Source organism: Equus przewalskii, chromosome 17 (genome assembly GCF_037783145.1).
Source record: "Equus przewalskii isolate Varuska chromosome 17, EquPr2, whole genome shotgun sequence".
Taxonomy (NCBI): Eukaryota; Metazoa; Chordata; class Mammalia; order Perissodactyla; family Equidae; genus Equus; species Equus przewalskii.
In genome coordinates this window covers 47,790,689-47,811,318 of record NC_091847.1, presented here as the reverse complement: position 1 = coordinate 47,811,318, position 20,630 = coordinate 47,790,689, and the positions used below count along the sequence as shown (strand labels likewise).

The following is a 20,630-nucleotide window of genomic DNA, read 5'->3' as shown; positions in this document are numbered from 1 at the left end:
TGGTAGTTTTCCTCACTCAATTTCTGCATTTATCTTTATGAATTTCTTCCTTCTGCTTGCCTTCCTTAATTTTTTGTTCTCCTTCTACTGTTTAAGTAAGTGGTTAGCTATTTATATATATATATGTGTGTGTGAGTTTTCATCTTAGCACTGCTTTGGCCTAATACATAGGAGTAGCACTTTCATCATCGCTGTTTTCCAAATGTTGTAAAATTGTATTTTTACACATAAGTTGATTAAGAAGGCAAGAGGCTTTCTCTTTTCTGATTTCTAGTATTATTAAATTGTGCCTGTTTTTGAAATTTATTAGCATTTTGCATATAATAAATGGTCAATTTTTGTAAATATTTAATAGACACTTAAAAAAAATATAGTCTCTATGTTCAGAATATAAGGTTCTAAATATACCTCTTAGATCTTACTCATTAATTATGCTTCTTAGAATTTCTATATTCTGTTATAGTTTTTGTCTGCTTGATCTGTCATGACACAGAGGTAAATTAAAATTTCTTACTATTAAATTATTTCTTCTTTCATTCTTTTTTATTAGAATGTGGATACAATGTTATTCAATGCATATATATTCATAACTATTTTGTCTTCATTGTGAATTGTATCCTTTAGCAATAAAAAGCCAATTCTTCATTTCATTTAATCCTTTTTTGCCTGAATCCCAGTTTTACATAAAAATAGAAACCCTACTTCCTTTATTATTTACATTTGCTTGTATAACATTACTCATACTCCTATTTTCAATATTTGTAATTACTTTATCTGAAGAGATCTCTTATGACTTCGGTGACCCAAACCTGAACTATTTTTTATTAGATGAGTCAAACTCATTTTTATGTACTGATATAACTGATAAGCTTGTTTATAGTTCCCTCACATTAATTATGTTTTGCTTTATGTTTTGATAATTTTTTAAAAATTTTAAAAAATTATTTTATCAAACCAAATATAGATTGTTTTATTTTCCTTCCTTTTTGTGGGTACTTTTTATTCTAGTGGTTATCCATATAACCATAATACACTTCTGTTTTTCATCCAGTAACAATTCCACATGAGCAATATTTAAAACTAGTGTATTTCCTTTTCCTCCTCCACCCAATATTAGTCAATAATTTTATCTTCCTAGAGTTTACTCTTGTATTGTTAAATATGCTGCACTTCTATTACTCAATTTGGCTGCTTAAACTGATATGTTTTGACTCCTAGCTACTAGGAGCAATTAGTGAATTTACTCTGCCTCCCACCTTCTTTTCCCTCCCTCTAAACTACTGTTAGTTGTACATTTCTACATTGTGAGAGCATTTAATGTTCAGATTCTGCTCTGTCATCCTAATCCTCACATTTCCTTCCAGCTTAGTTTGACAGTTTAAATATACTAGAAACTCACCAACATTCCCAGTTATCTCTTGGTCGGCTGAAATTAATGAGTTAATAGTTTCTTCAGGAAAGACTCTTGGGAACAATCCCCCAAATTTTTGCATGTTTAAATCTGTTAGTCTTCAGCAGTAAAAAAATAAAATTAGCTAAACACAAAATTCTTAGTCCACATTTTCCTTGAAAATATTGGAAATATTGTTCTGTTGAATTTTGTTATAGAGAACATATAAAGTCATGCTGATATTTTTTCCTAAATAAGTGATTCGATCTTTACTTGGCTACTCAAAGAGTTATTTCTTTCACTTTTCAAGTCTAATAATTTTAATATAAATCTTGGTGTTAGACTTCTTACGTCAATTTTTACTACATTTTCACTAACATGTTAAAGTAAATCTGCACTTATTTAGCAAAATTTTCTTGAATTATATCTTTCAATATTTATTCTACCTTGCTTTTCCTTAAGTGATTCCAATTATGCAGATGCTAGACCGTTTTGGCTTTTATATCTAATTATTTGTAGCTTTTTTTTTGTTTCACTTAATTCAGTTTTATTATTTTTATCTCCCATGTTCCTTGCTGAGTTTTCTGCAGTGTCTAGTGTCTCCTATGTTCTTTCCAGTTTTGTCTTCATTTCTGTGATGGTTTTAGTACTTTTTTCCTGAACCTACCAACTCACATTGCATCTCTTCCTATTGACCAACTATTTTTTTCTTTAGCTCTTATATTTTTTGTGTGTGTGGTCTTCCTTCACAGAGTTATTGCTTCATTCTTCTTTTAAATTTATGATAAAATATTTGATCACAATTTTCATTTGCCATGTGGCCTCATTTTTCTAGTGACAATTTTTGTTAATAAGCATTGGTATAGTTTCTTTGTCTTCACTTTGATGCTGGGTGGCTTCCTTCTTCATTACTCATCATTGAATGAGTTGGATTTTCTTGACCAGCCCCTAGTGTTATGGGGAGCAGGGGAAGTTCTCTTGTAGTGTAGTTGCCACCCAGGTGGACTGCTTTCTACAAATGTGCCATCCGTGTCGCTTTCTGTGTATCTCCTCTGCTTCTCTGAATTAAACTGAGTCCAGGAGTGCACCTGCCAGCCTTGCTCACCAGTTCCTCTACCTAGCGCTGCAAACAGTGGAGAAAGCTTTTGTCTCCCTTGGCTTCAGGAGCTGTTTTTCCTAAAATCTAGCCCCCCTGAGCCCTCCATGCACACTTCATCCTTTTCACTTCCTCCTACTTGGCTTCCGCCCAACCCCAGCTGTTTTTGTTAGCCTTTATAGATATTTTGAAATCCAGAGAAACGTATCTCCAAGTTTGCCAAAAATAGAGTTTGTGAGATTTTCCTTTTTCTTTCTTTTTTTGTGTTTATGTTTTATTATTGGTATTTTTTATTGTTCCTCATAAAGTTTCTTTTTTTAAACATTTCCAGGGAAAGAAAGAAATAATGCTGACTTATATAGACATTTTTATACTAGAAATATCTAAGTTAATTTTAATAACCTTAACTCTAATCAGTACTGGGAGGGAAAAGGAAAGAAAGGAGACAGGCATAGGAGGAGAATGAGGGAGAACAAATTATAGGAAATCTGCCTGTAATTTCTAAAATATAGTGAAACATACCAAAAGTAGATTATGACATGATTTCTCTGGATCACAAAACCTGGTTTCATAGCTGACATATATTCTTCCCTCTGACAAACAAATGGCAAGCAATAGGATATATTGGAGTACATGAGGAAGCCATTTGGTGTAAACCTAATTCAGCCTGACTTTGTTTGTCCAAAAGGTCCTGACACGGCCACTGAGCATGCATTGAATATCTGATTTAAGCATTTGCTATGTCCCAAAGGCAAGAACAAATGCCCTTAAGATAAAGGTGCAACTTCCCCCATACTAGCATTTCCTTAAGGATAAGCATCTCTCCTTAGGCTAGGAATTGATTGCTGCACCCACACTGTGACCACCCAGCTCACCTGTGACCACCCCTTGGAGACAACAGATCTGCTTCCTGCTGTGTCCACCAAGACAGCAGACCTACTACCTGGTGTGTCCATCAATCGCTGTGCTGAGAGAGCAATCTCTGGTGACTATTGTAAAAGGAACATTTCAATCATATGTGAAACATACTCTTTGAGGGTATATAACCACTCTGTACACCCCACTTCTTTGGTGCCCTTCCTTCCTTGGGGAAGGAAGGCCCCAAGCTAAGCTAGTCCTCAAATCTAGCTCAGAATAAACTCACCCCAATTTTCATTTATAGATTGGTTATGGATTATTTGCATCGACAGCTCAATGGCTCAGGAACTGATTTGATTTAAAAAGCGAAGTAGTTGGGATTTTAGATACATGTAAATAATATGGCAGGAGAATCCTCAGATGTTAAGAATATATATGCCTAGATAATTCTGGATAAATCAGTTAAGACACGTGAACTCAGAAATACCCACTAAAGAAAAACAATCTTTCTGTTCATTTGAATGAGTGCGACAACCCATAGTTGCAGGTTCTTGAGCCCCATCCCAAGTCTGCTGAATCAGAATCTCTAAAACAGGATGCAGCAATCTGCTTCTAACTCCTCAGGTGATCCTAATGCAAAGTGTGGGAACCCCTGGCCCAAACAGCTTCCCCCTCATTTACTAACCGACAGACTTACAGCCTACGGCCACAATGGCAGGAGGCAGCACAGCTGATGTTCCAATATACAACTCAGGTCTGACTGACTCAAAAAATCAATGCGTCTAATTATTTTGCAACAGGGGTAGATTCTCTGAAATGTTTATTAAATTTTAGAATTGGGGGGGGAAGGGAGTGAGAGAGACAGACACACAGATGTTACCTCAAGAGGAAACACTGCTGAAGAATATAAAGGGGTTCAAATTTATCAGCTAATTTCACAGATGAGAACTACATAGTCAGGGCATGTGACTAGTGCAGTCACACATTCAGAAGGGCCCACACTTGGGGTTTAAAGTTCTGTGGCCGCTATCTTAAAATTCTTAATACTTTTGTTATGGAAATTGTGTTCTGAATGTGAAGTCCAATGGAATGCGGAAGCATGTGTCAGAGGCTTGGAGTCTTGGCTCACACACAGTCCTACCACTTTCCCTAAACAAGTTCTGGGTAACCTAATTCCCTGGCTCCTCAGGTCCTGCCAGCCTTTCCCTTCCCACTGCTGCCTAGTGACTGCTGCTACCCTGGGTGCAAGCATAGAAAGGGCTGGGTTGGGTGTGCACACCCCATGGTCTCTCAAGGTGGGGCATGGGGGCAGCCATCTGCACCATGGGCAGGCAGCACCTCAGTGCATTTGGAAGGTGACTCGGTGGAGATAAGCGTCTTGCCCACCCCCAAACTGGATACCTAGTGTGTCCTGGCAGAGATTTCAATACACTTAGAGGTCACCTATCCACCACGGGTTAGGGCAATAGGCCCATGGAAAGGGAGAAGCTACCCTCAACTCCTCTGCCTTGGTCAAGGCATGGCATGTCAGCCCAATAGCCAGCCAGTGGGTTGTGTGTGCCTTAAGTCAGAGTGGGGTCCCCAGGCACTTGTGAGGGTCTGTACTTGCCCCATGAGTATCCCCATGCCTCAGGGAGCATGACATTAAATAGCAAATAAAATAACACCTTGACAGGACAAGAGAGGAGAGAGACAATGGCAGAAAGGGAAAAGCTTTATATTTCTATGTTTTTAATGGCTCTTTTTTTCATGCTTTTTGAACAAGGGTCCCCAGATTTTCATTCTGCGCTGGTCCCCACAAATTACGTAGCTAGGCCTGTAAGTAGTAAGTTTTGAGGGTACATCCCTACACATCTGAAAGATGATAATCATGGCCTTCATCAAAGGTCACTTGAAAGCATGGTTAAGGCCAGAATGCTGAATGATCACTCCAACACATACAGACACTGTTCAAACGCCCCAAGTCCTGCTACTTCTATTCCAGTCAACTGACTTGCTACTTTCTTATATCACAAATAACACTGGAGAACTACAAAGAATTCAAGGAAAAACAGTTCCAACTTTGCTGCATTTATATTTAAAACATGAGGCTTCTGCTTTAATCATGTGAAAATTTTCAAAAGAATCACTGTGGAAACTAAAAGAATCTGATCATTAAAGTAGCTAGAAGCAAGTATTCTCCAGAGCAGTCAACCTGGCTACAAAATCCTTTTATTACCTTTATAGAAGAAATTTCGCCAGTAACCATAATAAACATAAGGCAAGGGAAATAAAATGTTCACTGCAGGATTTCTAAAGGGAGACATAATATTTGGGTAGAAAACTCATTTTATTATGCATTTAGAGTAATTCACAAGATAAATACAAATGTGTTGTAATCACGTTAAAAAATTAACCTGACAATTCCCTACACATCTGCTCTTTTAGAGAGAAAAAGGTGTTTCACTGCAGCAAATTGACATGTTGAATGAAAATGCAAGTTTTTTCCTATTATTTTCTTCCTTTAAATACCGTAGTATATGTGTCCCTTCAGGGTGGAATTTGGCAATCTAAAATCATCCCACAAAACTAGCAGAAGAGCTCTTCCTCAAATGCCACTCACTCTTCTCTCCTTCCTAGCAGAGATCTAAAAAACACCTGGTGCTTTATTCCACTTTTCCAGGAAAAATATACTATTTTTAAAAGAATAGAGGGAAAAACCCTAGAGAATTTTGGCAGAGGTAAAGACCATAAAATTTTTTAAAAAGTGTTTGAATATTGGAATTAATGGTTTTAAGACAAGAGACAAGTGAAATAAATGGTTAGCAACACAAATTCTAAAAAAGGAATAAAATTTGGTTAACATTGTCAAATCACATCTTAAACGCATGAGTAACTCTCCCAGAAAAACCAAAGAGGGAAAATGAACCAACCATTTAATACACAAATACACAATACTTCTCATAGAATGTTACACTTCTGTTCTTTTCTTCTTGTCCATGCAAGAGTAAGATAAGAGAAAGATATAAGAAAAGGCATTTGGAGACTGTGATTTGCTTTATTTTCTCACAGCCTTAGACTTGGGTTTTGGACTTTGGTCTTTTTCCTCCCCGTTTTTTCTCATGGAGCTATCAGCTGGAGAGGGGGTGGGGCAACCTTTCCCCATCTCTTCTCCCTCCCCTCCCCTGCTCTCCTCTCTCCACTCTTGGCTTGGACTTTAACTCTCACAAGAGTGAATACCTCCTCTCCTACTTTCTCCACAGTGAATCTATAACTTAGAACTATCCTGACCTTTGTTCTTTACTCCTTCACGTTGCAACTCTTCTCTCCTTCAATTATTCCCCTTTTTGTGCACATTTGTCTATGTCTCACAACTGCGAGAACATACGGATGGTGCTAAAAGCAAACGGGCACTTTTTCTCACACATACATTATTTACATTCCTCAGCTCTACCCACTCACCTCCGCAAAGTGCCATCCAACTGTTTTACATAGTGCTTCACGTCATGTCAGATTAAAAGAGGCACGGAATGAGACTAATAACTATCTAATCTAGACTTCTTCCCAGATAGCTTTCGAAATCAACTGGAGAGTAAACAAACAGGTCTCAAACATGCCCACATTTCTTCAGCTTCCACCCATTTTGGTCTCATCACAATGCTTGCATGCTTTCCACAAGCATGCCTTCCAGCATGAGGCTGGGCAAGTTAGTTCTCAAAGCCAGGAGAGAAGGGATTGAATGACTGCAGACTGAGAATGGTGGTCATGACAATTCACATCCCAGAAAAGGACAATCATACCTTTGTAATCGCAGTGAAGACCTTTTCCAGAATGGCATTTGGCTGGGCAATTTGTGGTCCATTGGCCTGAATGTTGAGGGCTATAGCACATGGTTTGGCTACAAATCTTAAAAAAAAAAAAAAAGGGTCAGAAATTATTCTTTCTATAGTTATTATCAGTTATATGTTACTCAATTTTCCCAATAAAGTGCTGATAAGATTTTATGGGTGGACATTGCCAATATTCCAATGTCGGTAACTATAAAGCAGGTTCAACTTTTTTCCTCTCCTTTAGTCCCCCAGCAGTAACAGTAAAAAAGAAATCCTTTTAAAACATTTAAACCTCCTGATCCTCAAGTTCCAATGAAACTGAACGATAAAAAACTATCCAAAGACAAATATAAGTGCATAAGTAAGATATATAAACAAAATGAACCACGATTTTAAAGTGATATAATTTATACTCTCCTTACTAACGCCTGACTAGCAACAGTCATGTTATATTTTCACTGTGAGAAAGTGTTTACTAACCATCTGATTACACATGTAGAGTGTGTTTTTGATCACCCCTAGTCATAAAATTGGCCATTTTTGTCTCCATAATCAAAGTGTGCTATACTCAACTCCAATTCCTCATGGATTTGTAAAATTCTCTGCTTTGTGGTTATTTGCTTTTTTTCTCATAAGAAGTAACGAAGAATGTCAAACAGCATGATTTCTCAGATAAGCTGAAAAGTCTGAAATGATTTCAGACATCAACCGCACTGTTTTTATCCTAAGCAAATGGCTATGTCAAGAAGAATGGGAAGATTTAGCTTGATTTCTGGTTGTGTTTGATATGTGAATGAAGCATCGAAGGAGTTCAGGCAGAGGGCATGAGGCCCCCAAAACTATGGTGACATGTCTAAAACTCTTTTAAAAAGAAAAAGCATTTATAACTTTAAGAGTTGTTTTAGACTAAATGTTCAGGAAATGAGGTTCTATAAATATTTCTTTTCAGTAGTGACATTTAATGTTTTCTACTAATACAAAATAACATAATATTATACGAAAGTATTACCCAAATTAATTTAATGTTGGCCAAAGGCAACAATTGATAAATGTACAAAACAGATCATGAGTAAATCTTACATGAAGCTTCTTTAATAATAGTCGATAAGATTAAAGAAGAGCAGACAAAGAAGGAATTTTTTTTTAAGTGTGACTAATGAAGTTTGCATACATAGTACCACATAATGTCCTACTGAGTTCTATTTCAAGTTAAAGAGAAGACATTTATTCAAACAGGGAAATGGAATACTGTACATGCAAGCCTAAACTAGAAAAGACATACATGGAAAATGCAATATAATACTGTTTCACTGGGCCCTCTGGGACAAAGTTAGAAAGAAAGAACAACTACCCTTTCCTAGTACATAAATCTTCTAGAAACTGGACTTTTCCCAAAACATTTGCATTCTCAATTCTTTTTAATGTAAAATTTTCTAAGGTATATTGCCTCTTCTCCTACCTTCTTAAAGAGAAGTGTAATCTTTTTCTAATAACTCCGGTATTCACTATGAACAATAATCATGGAGCTATGGTTGTAGCTAGTGGGAAGAAATGAAGTTTGATGGGTAATGACCACAGAAGAGAATCCAGAACTTCTTTCCTGCTTTGTGGTTATTTGCCTTTTCATCACAAGGTATAACGAGGGATGTGAAAAGACATGAAGTCCAGCAAAAGTGGGGAAAAAAAAAAGGTAAAATAGCAAAATTAATTTGGCGTAAAAGCCAAAATCAACTTTTCTAATGGTTGCCTTCCACTCTTCCCCGTTGGATTTTTCCCTAGCCCTCTCTCATGTTCCCGATTCCCATAACTTCTGAAACACTGTGTTCGAATTCCCTTTTGGAATTTGTTATCATCATCCTTGTAACATCCTCCTGGTCTAGCACATGGTCTTCTTTCTTCTAAAGAGTGAAGAGTCTAAATGCAGAGGCTGATCATTTCATCTCTGAATATGCAACAGAGCCTGGGTATATGCAAGAGAGAGTCAAGAAATTTGATCAACTGGCTATCTTCAGTAAATATGTTTTCATTGTTGCTACCATTATTTTGAGTACTGTTGACAAGCTAACAGACCTCCTCTGTGTGCCCCACAACAATACGTGGGGAGGGGCAGTATGACAGCCAAGAAATTCAGTCAGCAGAATCTACTCAAAAGCAACTTCCCCACCTTTGATATCATCCTCTAGTAACTTACAAAGAATTCAAAAATTTTTTTAGCATCTGTTGCACAACAGAACATTTCACACCTCTCTCCTCCTCATTTTAAGCTTCAAACAACTTTTTAAAAACTCTTCTCTAAATGTCAAGAACTAGTGCAATAGCATCTTGAAAAAGGCAAACCCCTTGATCACCAAACTCATCAAATTTTGATAATCAAAATTATCAAATAAACATGACGCTCTGTAAACAGATTTTTAAAGCAGTGTCCAAAGGATAGTGTTGGAGTCATCTCTGTTACTATCTGGCTGTGGAACCCTAGCTACAGAAATTAATCCCTCTGTGCCTCAATCTCTTCATATGTAAAAAATTATAGTAATAATTACACATGTCCATAAATTATACGTGTATACAAACACATATATATGTTAAAACATAATGTCACATGGTCTCTTTGTCTAAAATCTTTGATGTGAGCCATGTGTACGGTTTCACACCATAGCATTACACTCCATGACTTCTCTGGGCCCAGCAACCCACTCAGCTTCAACTACACTGCATCAAGTCTTGTATATCCAACAAGTCCTAAAAGTATCAAGCAAAAAAGAAGATACCAGAGAGCAAGACAGGCAACTGAAAAAGATAAGGGTCATCAGGTAGAATGACCACTTGCCTCAGTTTTTCCTCACAGTCTGGTTGTCCCAGGATCATTATTAATGGCACCAGCTTTAGGAAAAAAGCATCTCTGTCTGATATCTTGCCACAATAATTTTTTTAAAAAAGTGTCCCCATTTGGACAATAAACTATAGTGACACTCATCATCAAGCCCCAGGCCCGGGATGGATCCACACTGAGTCTACACAAGCAATGCCACCATGTTCCAAGCTCATCCACACCTGGCCTTCTCTCAGGGCCCAAACCTTTCCAGCTCCCCTACCCATCCCCATGGCCCTCTAGCGTGCTGTGCTCCCACTTAGCACAGGATAGTTGGTATGAACATGTGTGTCCCTCTCCCTAATGCGTGTGGGCTCCAGGAAGGCAGGAATGGCTTTAGGGAAAGCCTGCATCTCTGGAGCCTGGCACATGAGCTCATCTAATCCTCCCTTGGCCAGATGAGGCCAGATTATCACCACCTCCACTTTGCAGAGGGTGAGAGAGGTGAGAAGCCTCTGCCTCCAAGGGAAGGGAAGCAGAGGTTGGCATATTTCTTTCCCAGAAAGGTCAATGCTATCATCAGCTCCCCATCTTGATTTACTAGACAGGCTAAGTTCCAAATTCTGACGATTTGGGGGTAGGGATTGGGTGCAAGGAGTGACAGACAAATTTAACAGAATTTAAGTCAATTTAAAGGTTGACGCTCTCTACATTTTTTAAATGGCCCATGGTGAGTATGCACAATAAATCAAACCACTTGAATTCTCTGGAATAAGTTACTATGTCATAGAATATTTTTATGTACATGCCTGGCATACTGTGGGCAATCAATGAATATTTGATGAATGAATGAATGAATGAATGAACCAGCTAAAATACAGTGGTAGGTGCCCTTCCTATCTTTTCCACAGAAGCTGTACATTTTAAGCCCCTTGAATACCCACATCCACTCAGGGTCCTCATTTGGGACTCAAAGGCTAGAAGACTGATCACTCTGATACGAGAAGCTATTTCTATAATTCCCATTGTCCCCATGAAGTCAAAGCTGCCCTAGAGAGAACTTGTGTAGGCTCCACCAACCCCTCACTAGGTGTTCTCTTTTCAACTTATCTAGTATGGATAGCCAAACACTTAATTTCCTAGATTTAACAAATTTCAGAAGATAGGCAGAAAACAATTTCAAATCCCAAATGAGAGAAGAAACTCTCTTCATCTTCCTAATAAGGTAGATGAAAATATAGAAATTTTGTTTGTGTTCATTCTCCAAAGAATTTGTGAATCACTGCTGGCATATTTTTTTTTTTTCAGAGAGCATATTAGGCAACAAAAAAAACTCATGGCACAATGACCATAATTTTATCACCTACTGTCATGATCCATTAGAGAAAAGCTGGACAATTTCTTTTCCAGTGCTAGCTCTAACAGAAGTAAGTTCACAAACGATGCCTTTCAAAAGGGTTGTCTTAAAAGAGAGACAGAGACAGAGAGGGGCCAGATGAGAGTACCTACAAATAGAATGGATGAAAGGAAATACGTACTTTCAAGCTGTGATGATTACCTCTACCAGGAAACGCTCACCTAATTACTTTTTTATCAAAAGCAGCAACACCACCGTCAAAAGATCAAACATCTATGAAGTATTTTCATGTAGAATAACATATTTGAAAGTAAATATAATAAGGATGTAAGCTTTCAAAAATACTAGTCTCCATTTAAAAGCAGAAAAAACACCTAAGACATTCCTACTTTTCAATTCTACTGTGCAACATGGATTTGTATTTTAAACATGAATTGAACATCTCTGCACTGAGGTAAACCCCGGGCTGTGGTGTGGCTAAAGGCACACACAAAACATGGAGTGATGAATGCACTCAAACATGTCTGCAATATGGGAAAGGAGACTAATAAAAAAAATAGATGTTCACAGGGCAAATGTCATTTCTAATTACATAAAACTATGCAGTCATCTTCATTGGGGAGCATGGCCAGAGACTTTCAGTCTTTTCTAATTCTAGCATTTCCTAAATTTTTCAAAACAGTGTGGTTGGAAGGCTGGGTGGTGGACACACAAACCTACATGTGATAAAATTGTATAGAATGAAATCTCACACACACACACAAATGAGTACAAGTACAACTAGGGAAATCTGAAGAAGTTCAAGAGATTGTATCCATATCAATATCCTGGCTGTGACATTATACTATAGGCTTACAAAATGTTATCATTGGGGAAGCTGGGTAAAGTGTGGACTTTTGGTGTATTACTTCTAACAACTGCATGTGAATCTATAACGATCTCAATAAAGATTTCAATTAAAAAAAATTGCAAGGGGTATTCTGTTTTTGATGTGGGGGAGCGAGCTCACAGCAAATTGATTTTTCATCTTTCAAAACTCTGTACAACATCCCGACTCCCCTGAACAAAACAAAACAAAACTTCCTGAGGGCTCTGGAGACTGAATAAAAGCAAGCGGACTTCGGAGATGAGTCAAAAGTTGGAGCAGAAACCAGCAGAGAGCGAGCTCCCTGTCTGTTTATTTATTTTTTTTCACAGCTCTACTCTGAGATCAGACAATCACAGCAGCAGATAAAACTTTGATAGGAAAACACACTCTCTTTCTAGCTGCAGGAACCAGGGGAGGAGCCCGGGGAAAATAGACAGTTACCAGAAAATCATGAAAGGGAAAAAGCCAGAGAAGCCAACCCCTAATTCTCTGTATAAACTAAGCGTGATTCTGGCTGACCCGTGAATGCTGTATGTACAAGGAAAAGTGAACGCAGCTAGGAGACAAGGTTTAAAGAACTGAAAGGAGACTGAGGCCACTGTCTACTCCAGGCACGACAGGCTACAATTTGCATCTAGCTAAGCAAATTGCCACTTAACACAAAACATCAATGCTTTCCAGAGCAATATAAAAAAATCCAGAATCTCCAAAATGTAACTGTCAAAATCCAGGATACAATGTAATATGTTGATAAAGAGTGAAGAAAATACGTCCACTCTTAGGGGAAAAAACATGCAAAGACATTCAGTGAACTCGAAGATAAGTCAATAGAAACCACGCAACCTGAAAAAGAGAAAGAAAAAAAAGGAAAAATAAACAGACTTTGAGGACCCGTGCAATAATTCCAAAAAGTCTAATGCCTGGGTAGTTTGAGTGTCAGGAAAAAAAAGGAGACACAGTAGGGAAGAAGAAGAAAATATTAGAAAAAATATAGTTTACAATTTCTCAAATCTGATAAAAGAAAAAACATATGGATTCAAGAACCTCAAGAACCTCAAAAAGAGATAAGTTCAAAATGAAGAAAACCTGTGGGGCCGACCCAGTGGCGCAGTGGTTAAGTTCGCACGTTCCACTTCTTGGCGGCCCAGGGTTCACTGGTTCGGATCCCGGATGTGGACATGGCACCACTTGGCAAGCCATGCTGTGGTAGGCGTCCCACATATAAAGTAGAGGAAGATGGGAATGGATGTTAGCTCAGGGCCAGTCTTCCTCAGCAAAAAGAGGAGGATTGGCAGTAGTTAGCTCAGGGCTAAGCTTCCTCAAAAAAAAAAAAAAAAAATGAAGAAAACCTAGACAAATCATAGTCAAACTGATGAAAATCAAAGATAAATAGAAAATATTAAAAAGTCACCAGACAAAAATGACATATTATTTATAGGGAACAATAATTTGAAAGACAATGGACTTCTCACCAGACATTATGGAGGCTAAATGACAGTAAAACAATATCCTTAAAGTGCTGGAAGCAAAAACAAAAACAAAAAACTGTCACCCCAAAATTCTATGTCCAGCAAAACTAGTCTTCAAAGAATGAAGGTGAGAGGAAAACTAAGAGAATTTGCTGTCACCAGACTCCCACTTCAAGAATCCTAAAGGAAGTTCTTTAGGCTGGAAGGAAGCAAAGCCAGAGGGAAACTTAAATCTTCAGGAATGAAACAGAGAACATCAGAAATGGCAAATATATTGATAAATACAAAAGTACTTAGAAGGTCTTTGAAATTAATCACAACCAATTAATAACAGATGAAATACTTAAATCTAATTATGAGAAATAATACATATCCCACTCCAGACTGTGCTGGAAAGAAAGGTAGGTATGGACAAGCGAACATTCAAGAAAGAAACAATGGGGAGAGGTGATTGATTGAACTCACTGCTTGACTACCAGCCCTTCCACAGACTCCGACACTCATCAGTAATGGGCATGCCATAGCTAGGATCACAGTAAGTATTAAAAATTCAAAACTTAAGAGAACAGTATAGATTGGATTTTGAGAGCTAATGTGTGGGTGCGTGTTTAGGCACATGTGTGCATATATCCGAGTGAGTAGGCCTATGTGTATGACTGTGTATCCTACAATCCTACATAAGATAAAACTGCTTCAAGGAGACAAATATTTAGTGGGAAGAAGGCCAGTATGGAGCCAGGAGCCATATTTACTGACAGGTACTATGTGTCAAGTGGTTTGCAGTGTTTCATCCTCTTTTTTTTGGCCTAACACAACTCTTTGAAGTAAATATTAGTCACATTTTACAAAAATATAAACTAAATCTCAAAGAAGTTAAAGGATCTGTCCAAGGTCTTAAAGCTTAAAGTAGACAGCTCAGACAAAATTTAGACCCAGTTGATCCTAACATAATCTATTAATAAAAAGAATGTTTTTCCCTTTCCCGAAAAAAAGAAAAGATAAGCTGATTAAAGAGGCATTGTTAAAATATTTGTGATACAGTCATACGCTTTCACTGAGTAATCCTACTTTTAGGTATTTATCTAAGGAAATCTGTCAAACAAAGGAAAAAAGCCATAAATGTAAAGATTTTCATGTATTGTTATTTTAATAGGGAAAAATGGTAAATAGCTTAATGATTCACTAACAGACAACTCACTGAGCACCTATGATGCACCAGCCCTGCTCTAAGTGGTGGGGATGCAGCAGTGAACAAAATCCCTGCTTTTATGGAGCTCACCTTCTAATGGGGATGATAAAAAATAAATAAAGTGATTATGTTACACCAAACAGTAAAAGTGTATAGAGAAAAATGAGGCCTGCTAAGAAGGATGAGGTGAGTTTGCAATTTTTAATAGACTGAGCAGGGAAGGCCACTGAGAAAGTGAGCAGATTCCTGAAAGAGGTAAGAAAATAAACTAGGAAGATAAGTGGGCCAAGAACATTCTGGAAGGAATAGCAGTCAAGGCAAAGGCCCCGAGGAAGGAGTATGACTGAGATGTTGCAGTCATATCCAGAGGCCAATGAGGCTAGAGGGGAGTTAATTAGAGCAAGAGGAGAAAAGTGGGGTTGGAGAGCAGCAGGCAGCCACATCATCACACCAGGTGGGCTATTTGAAGGACTTTGGTTTTCACCGTGAGTGAGGCATGAAGCCACTGCAGGACTCTGACAAGAAAACCTAAGTGACTGACATATTTTAACAGAGTCACTGGCTCCTCTGTTGAGAACAGACTGAAGGGGAGCAAGGATAACAGCAGCGAGGCCTGGGAGGTTGCTACAGTGATCTAGGTAAGACATGATGATGGCAGCTCAAAGAGGGTGGTGGTAAGAAAGGCAGTGAAAAGTGATCAGATCCTCAAACTACTTTGAAGGTTGCACCCACAGGATTCACTGGTTTCAATATGGGATGAGAGAGAACGAAAGGAACAAATGATGACGACAGGCTTTTGACCTGAGCATCTGGAAGGATAGGGGTAGGTTTGAGGGTTGGGATGAAGATCTCAAGTTCAATCTCAGGCATGCTAAGTGTGAGGTTAGGCTTCTTAAGCTACTGAGATGTCAAGTAGACAGCTGACATAGTCTGGAGTTCAGGACTAGAGACAGAAATTTGGTGTCATCAACACACAGATGACATATAAAGCCATAAGACTTGTACTAAATCACCTGGAAAATGAGCACAAATAAGTAAGAGAGGAGATTCAAGAAATAAATCCTAGGGTGACTCCAATGTTTAATTTTTAAAAAATTAGAGCACAAACACCCCATGAAATATCACATAGCTATTTAAAAGGATACTTATATAAACTATGTGGACCATGGAAATTTATGATACAATGGTAATTTTTTTTTTTTTTTGAGGAACATTAGCCCTGAACTAACTGCTGCCAATCCTCCTCTTCCTGCTGAGGAAGACTGGCCCTGAGCTAACATCCATGCCCATCTTCCTCTACTTTATATGTGGGACGCCTACCACAGCATGGCTTGCCAAGTGGTGCCATGTCCGCACCCTACAATGGTAATTTTAAAAGTGAGGCAATATAGACTAAAATGATAACTATAAAATAAAGCATGTGATAGGATTAAATCTGAAGAAGAACAGTTATGTTTTATCAGAGGAATTTAGCATTGTACTACTTGTGTTTCCTTTGTTGTTGGGCAACTGTAAAACCCAGGTGGAAAAAAAGTGTAGCTCATAAAAATATAATGAACCTAGCAGTAAAAGAGAATTATGGACAGGGCCAAGACAATTACAAATTGTACAACAGTCCATACTCTCCAAGAACTCAAGAAATTATTAATTAACCATCAAAATTCTACTGAGCCTTCATTTTCGTAACTTTTGTGGATTTTAAAAGTGGTGTACTGTATAGAAAGTGTGAAAGTAACAAAAAGCACTTGTAACAATATTAAAAATCACCAGGAATGCCATCACCCAAAGATGAACATTATTAACATTTGAGCATTTTTCTGCTACCTCCCACACACATACTCTACCACGTTTTTTGAACTTTTTTTACCATATTTTTATTAAACAAAATTGCATTACACTATGTATATTAAGTAATCTGCTTTATTTCCTGTTTTGAATATTTCTCCCAAGAAATTACAGATCCTTGTAAAAGATGATATTTAATGATTACATAGACTTATATTGTTCTTATTTTTTTGCTGTTTCGATGACTCTCTCAGGAAACAGCCACTGGACCCTTTCTGACAGTATAAAACTCTGGTCAAAGTCTCAAAATGTTCCTACAATAAAGATTCAAGCAAAGGTGAGTCTGAAGGATTAAATTCTTCAGATTGACCATGGCAATAACTTTCATCACAGGATAACTATCCAGTCTTCAATGTGCTTGATCTCTAACCTGAATTTTGGGTCACTCTTGCTAGATAATATTTCCAGAGCTTCAAATAAACCAGCTATAAAGTTTTGAAGAGGAAAATCTCTAGACTCTTCTTCTACATCTTGAATTTTTGCATTTCTTTAAAAAATCTTTAAAGATTTTTGATGATCAGCAGAAAAATGGGCAAAAGATGCAAAATAGGCAATTTTCAGAGAGAAAACAGAAATATCAATAAAGATACAAAGAGATAATCTCATCAGGAAAATGCAACAATACCATTTCACATCCTTCAGGCTGCATCTGATAATATGAAATATGGCTGAGGATTTGGAGAAACAAGAATACCAACAAAGTGCTCATGGAAGTTTAGTAAAGAACGCATATAGGATATAAACGGGTGGGTCACAGAAATAAGCAACAATGACCAATAAACAAATGGAAAGATGATTACCCTCACTCAGTTAAAAAGAAATGGTATCAAAACATATTATCATTCTCACCTGTAACCTTTGCCAAAAAGTTAAATTTTGATAAATTCCAATACTGACAGGAGGAAGCGGAAACAGGTGCTCTGGTAAACTGCTGGTGGGTGTCTGAACTGGGTGCAATCTTTGAAATGCAATTTACCAGTATTTAGCAAATTGTTAAAATGCCTAAGCACTTATGGGTGTTACTAGTTACATATCCTACTAAAAACTTTCCCTACAGATATGCTAGCATTTTTAAAAATAAAGTTTATTCCAGTATTGCTTGCAATAACAAAAAAGACAGGAAACAAATATTTATCAGAAGGATACACATGAAATATGGCATATCCATACAACGGAATTCCATAAAATTGTTAAAATGAGGTAGATTTGTTGTGCTACAAGACATACTGGGAAATGTAAAACACAAGATACAGAACAAGGATAATATCCCTTTTGCGTGCTTAAAAAACATTTTTACCAGGAAGAGTAATGAGAAATTGTTAAGGGTGATAATCTTTTGGTATTAAGAAGATTAATTTGCCTTTCATACATTTTTTTTTTTTTTTTGAGGAAGATTAGCCCTGAGCTAACATCTGCTGCCAATCCTCCTCTTTCTGCTGAGGAAACCTGGCCCTGAGCTAACATCCTTGCCCATCTTCCTCTGGTTTATATGTGGGACACCTACCACAGCATGGCTTGCCAAGTGGTGCCATGTCTGCACTCGGGATCCGAACTGGCGAACCCTGGGCCACCAAAGCGGAACGTGCGAACTTAACTGCTATGCCACCAGGCCAGCCCCCATACCTTTCTTTATTGTTTAGGTTTGTACATTTATATGCTTTTGTAAAAATAAATAAAGGAAAGTTCATTTAAAATGGAGTCAGGAATTATAAGAGAATACTACAAAAAACTATATGCCAACAGAATGGATAACCTAGAGGAAATGGATAAATTCTTGGACTCCTACAATCTCCCAAAGCTCACTCAAGAAGAGGCAGAGAATTTGAACAGACCAATCAGAAGGAAAGAGATTGAAATAGCAATCAAAACACCCCAAAGAATAAAACCCCAGGACCAGATGGCTTTCCTGGGGAATTCTACCAAACTTTCAGAGAGGATTTAATACCTATCCTTTTCAAACTATTCCAAAAAATTAGGGATGATGGAACACTTCCTAACACATTCTATGAGGCCAACATCATGCTGATACCAAAACCAGACAAGGACACCACGAAAAAAGAGAACTACAGGCCAATATCACTGATGAACATAGATGCAAAAATTCTAAGCAAAATTTTGGCAACCAGAATTCAGCAATTCATCAAAAGGATCATACATCATGATCAGGTGGGATTCATACCAGGGACGCAGGGATGGTTCAACATCTGCAAATCAATCAACGTGATACACCACATCAACAAACTGAGGAATAAAAACCACATGATCATCTCAATAGATGCAGAGAAGGCATTTGACAAGATCCAACAGCCATTTATGATAAAAACTCTGAACAAAATGGGCATAGAAGGAAACTACCTCAACATAATAAAGGCCATATATGACAAACCCATAGCCAACATCATACTCAATGGGCAAAAACTGAACGCCATCCCCCTGAAAACAGGAATGTGACAAGGATGCCCTCTATCACCACTCTTATTTAACATAGTACTGGAGGTCCTGGCCAGAGCAATCAGGCAAGAAAAAGGAATAAAAGGAATCCAAACAGGAAGGGAAGAAGTGAAACTCTCGCTGTTTGCAGACGACATGATATTATATATAGAAAACCCCAAAGAATCCATTGGAAAACTGTTAGAAGTAATCAACAACTACAGCAAAGTTGCAGGATATAAAATCAATTTGCATAAATCAGTAGCATTTCTATACTCCAATAATGAACTAACAGAAAAAGAACTCAAGAACACAATACCATTCACAATCACAACAAAAAGAATAAAATACCTTGGGGTAAATTTAACTAAGGAAGTGAAGGACCTATATAATGAAAATTACAAGGCCTTTCTGAGAGAATTGGATGATGACATAAGGAGACAGAAAGACATTCCATGTACATGGATTGGAAGAATAAACATAGTTAAAGCAATCTACAGATTCAATGCCATCCCAATCAGAATCCCAATGACATTCTTTACAGAATTAGAACAAAGAATCCTAAAATTCACATAGGGCAACAAAAGACCCCGAATTTCTAAAGCAATCCTGAGAAAAAAGAACAAAACGGGAGGCTTCACAATCCCTGACTTCAAAACATACTACAAAGCTACAGTAATCAAAACAGCATGGTACTGGTACAAAAACAGGTGCACAGATCAATGGAACACAATTGAAAGCCCAGAAATAAAACCACACATCTATGGACAGCTTATCTTTGACAAAGGAGCTGAGGGCTTACAATGGAGAAAAGAAAGTCTTTTCAACAAATGGTGCTGGGAAAACTGGAAAGCCACATGTAAAAGAATGAAAATTGACCATTCTTTGTCACCATTCACCAAAATAAACTCAAAATGGATTAAAGACCTAAAGGTGAGACCTGAAACCATAAGGCTTCTGGAAGAAAACATAGGCAGTACACTCTTTGACATCAGTATTAAAAGGATCTTTTCGGACACCATGCCTTCTCAGAGAAGGGAAACAATAGAAAGAATAAACAAATGGGACTTCATCAGACTAAAGAGCTTCTTCAAGGCAAATGAAAACAGGATTGAAACAAAAAAACAACCCACTAACTGGGAAAAAACATTTGCAAGTCATATATCTGACAAAGGCTTAATATCCATAATATATAAAGAACTCTCACAACTCAACAACAAAACATCAAACAACCCAATCAAAAAATGGGCTGGAGACATGAACAGACATTTCTCCAAAGAAGATATACTGATGGCCAATAGGCACATGAAAAAATGCTCATCATCGCTGATCATCAGGGAAATGCAAATCAAAACTACACTAAGATATCACCTTACACCCATTAGAATGACAAAAATATCTAAAACTAATAGTAACAAATGTTGGAGAGGTTGTGGATAAAAAGGAACCCTCATACACTGCTGGTGGGAATGCAAACTGGTGCAGCCACTGTGGAAAACAGTATGGAGAT

The 20,630-nt window shown here is 37.6% G+C and overlaps 1 protein-coding gene across 5 annotated transcripts in view; it reads right to left on the bottom strand.

Annotated features, from left to right (window-relative positions):
* CERS6 (ceramide synthase 6) overlaps window positions 1-20,630 on the bottom strand; it is a 303,555-nt gene that overhangs the window by 208,499 nt on the left and 74,426 nt on the right. For all 5 annotated transcript variants that reach the window (XM_070580068.1, XM_070580069.1, XM_070580073.1 and 2 more), the window contains exon 2: window positions 7,124-7,229. In XM_070580068.1, coding sequence (XP_070436169.1) covers window positions 7,124-7,229 — 106 coding nt within the window. The remainder of the gene's footprint in view (window positions 1-7,123; window positions 7,230-20,630) is intronic.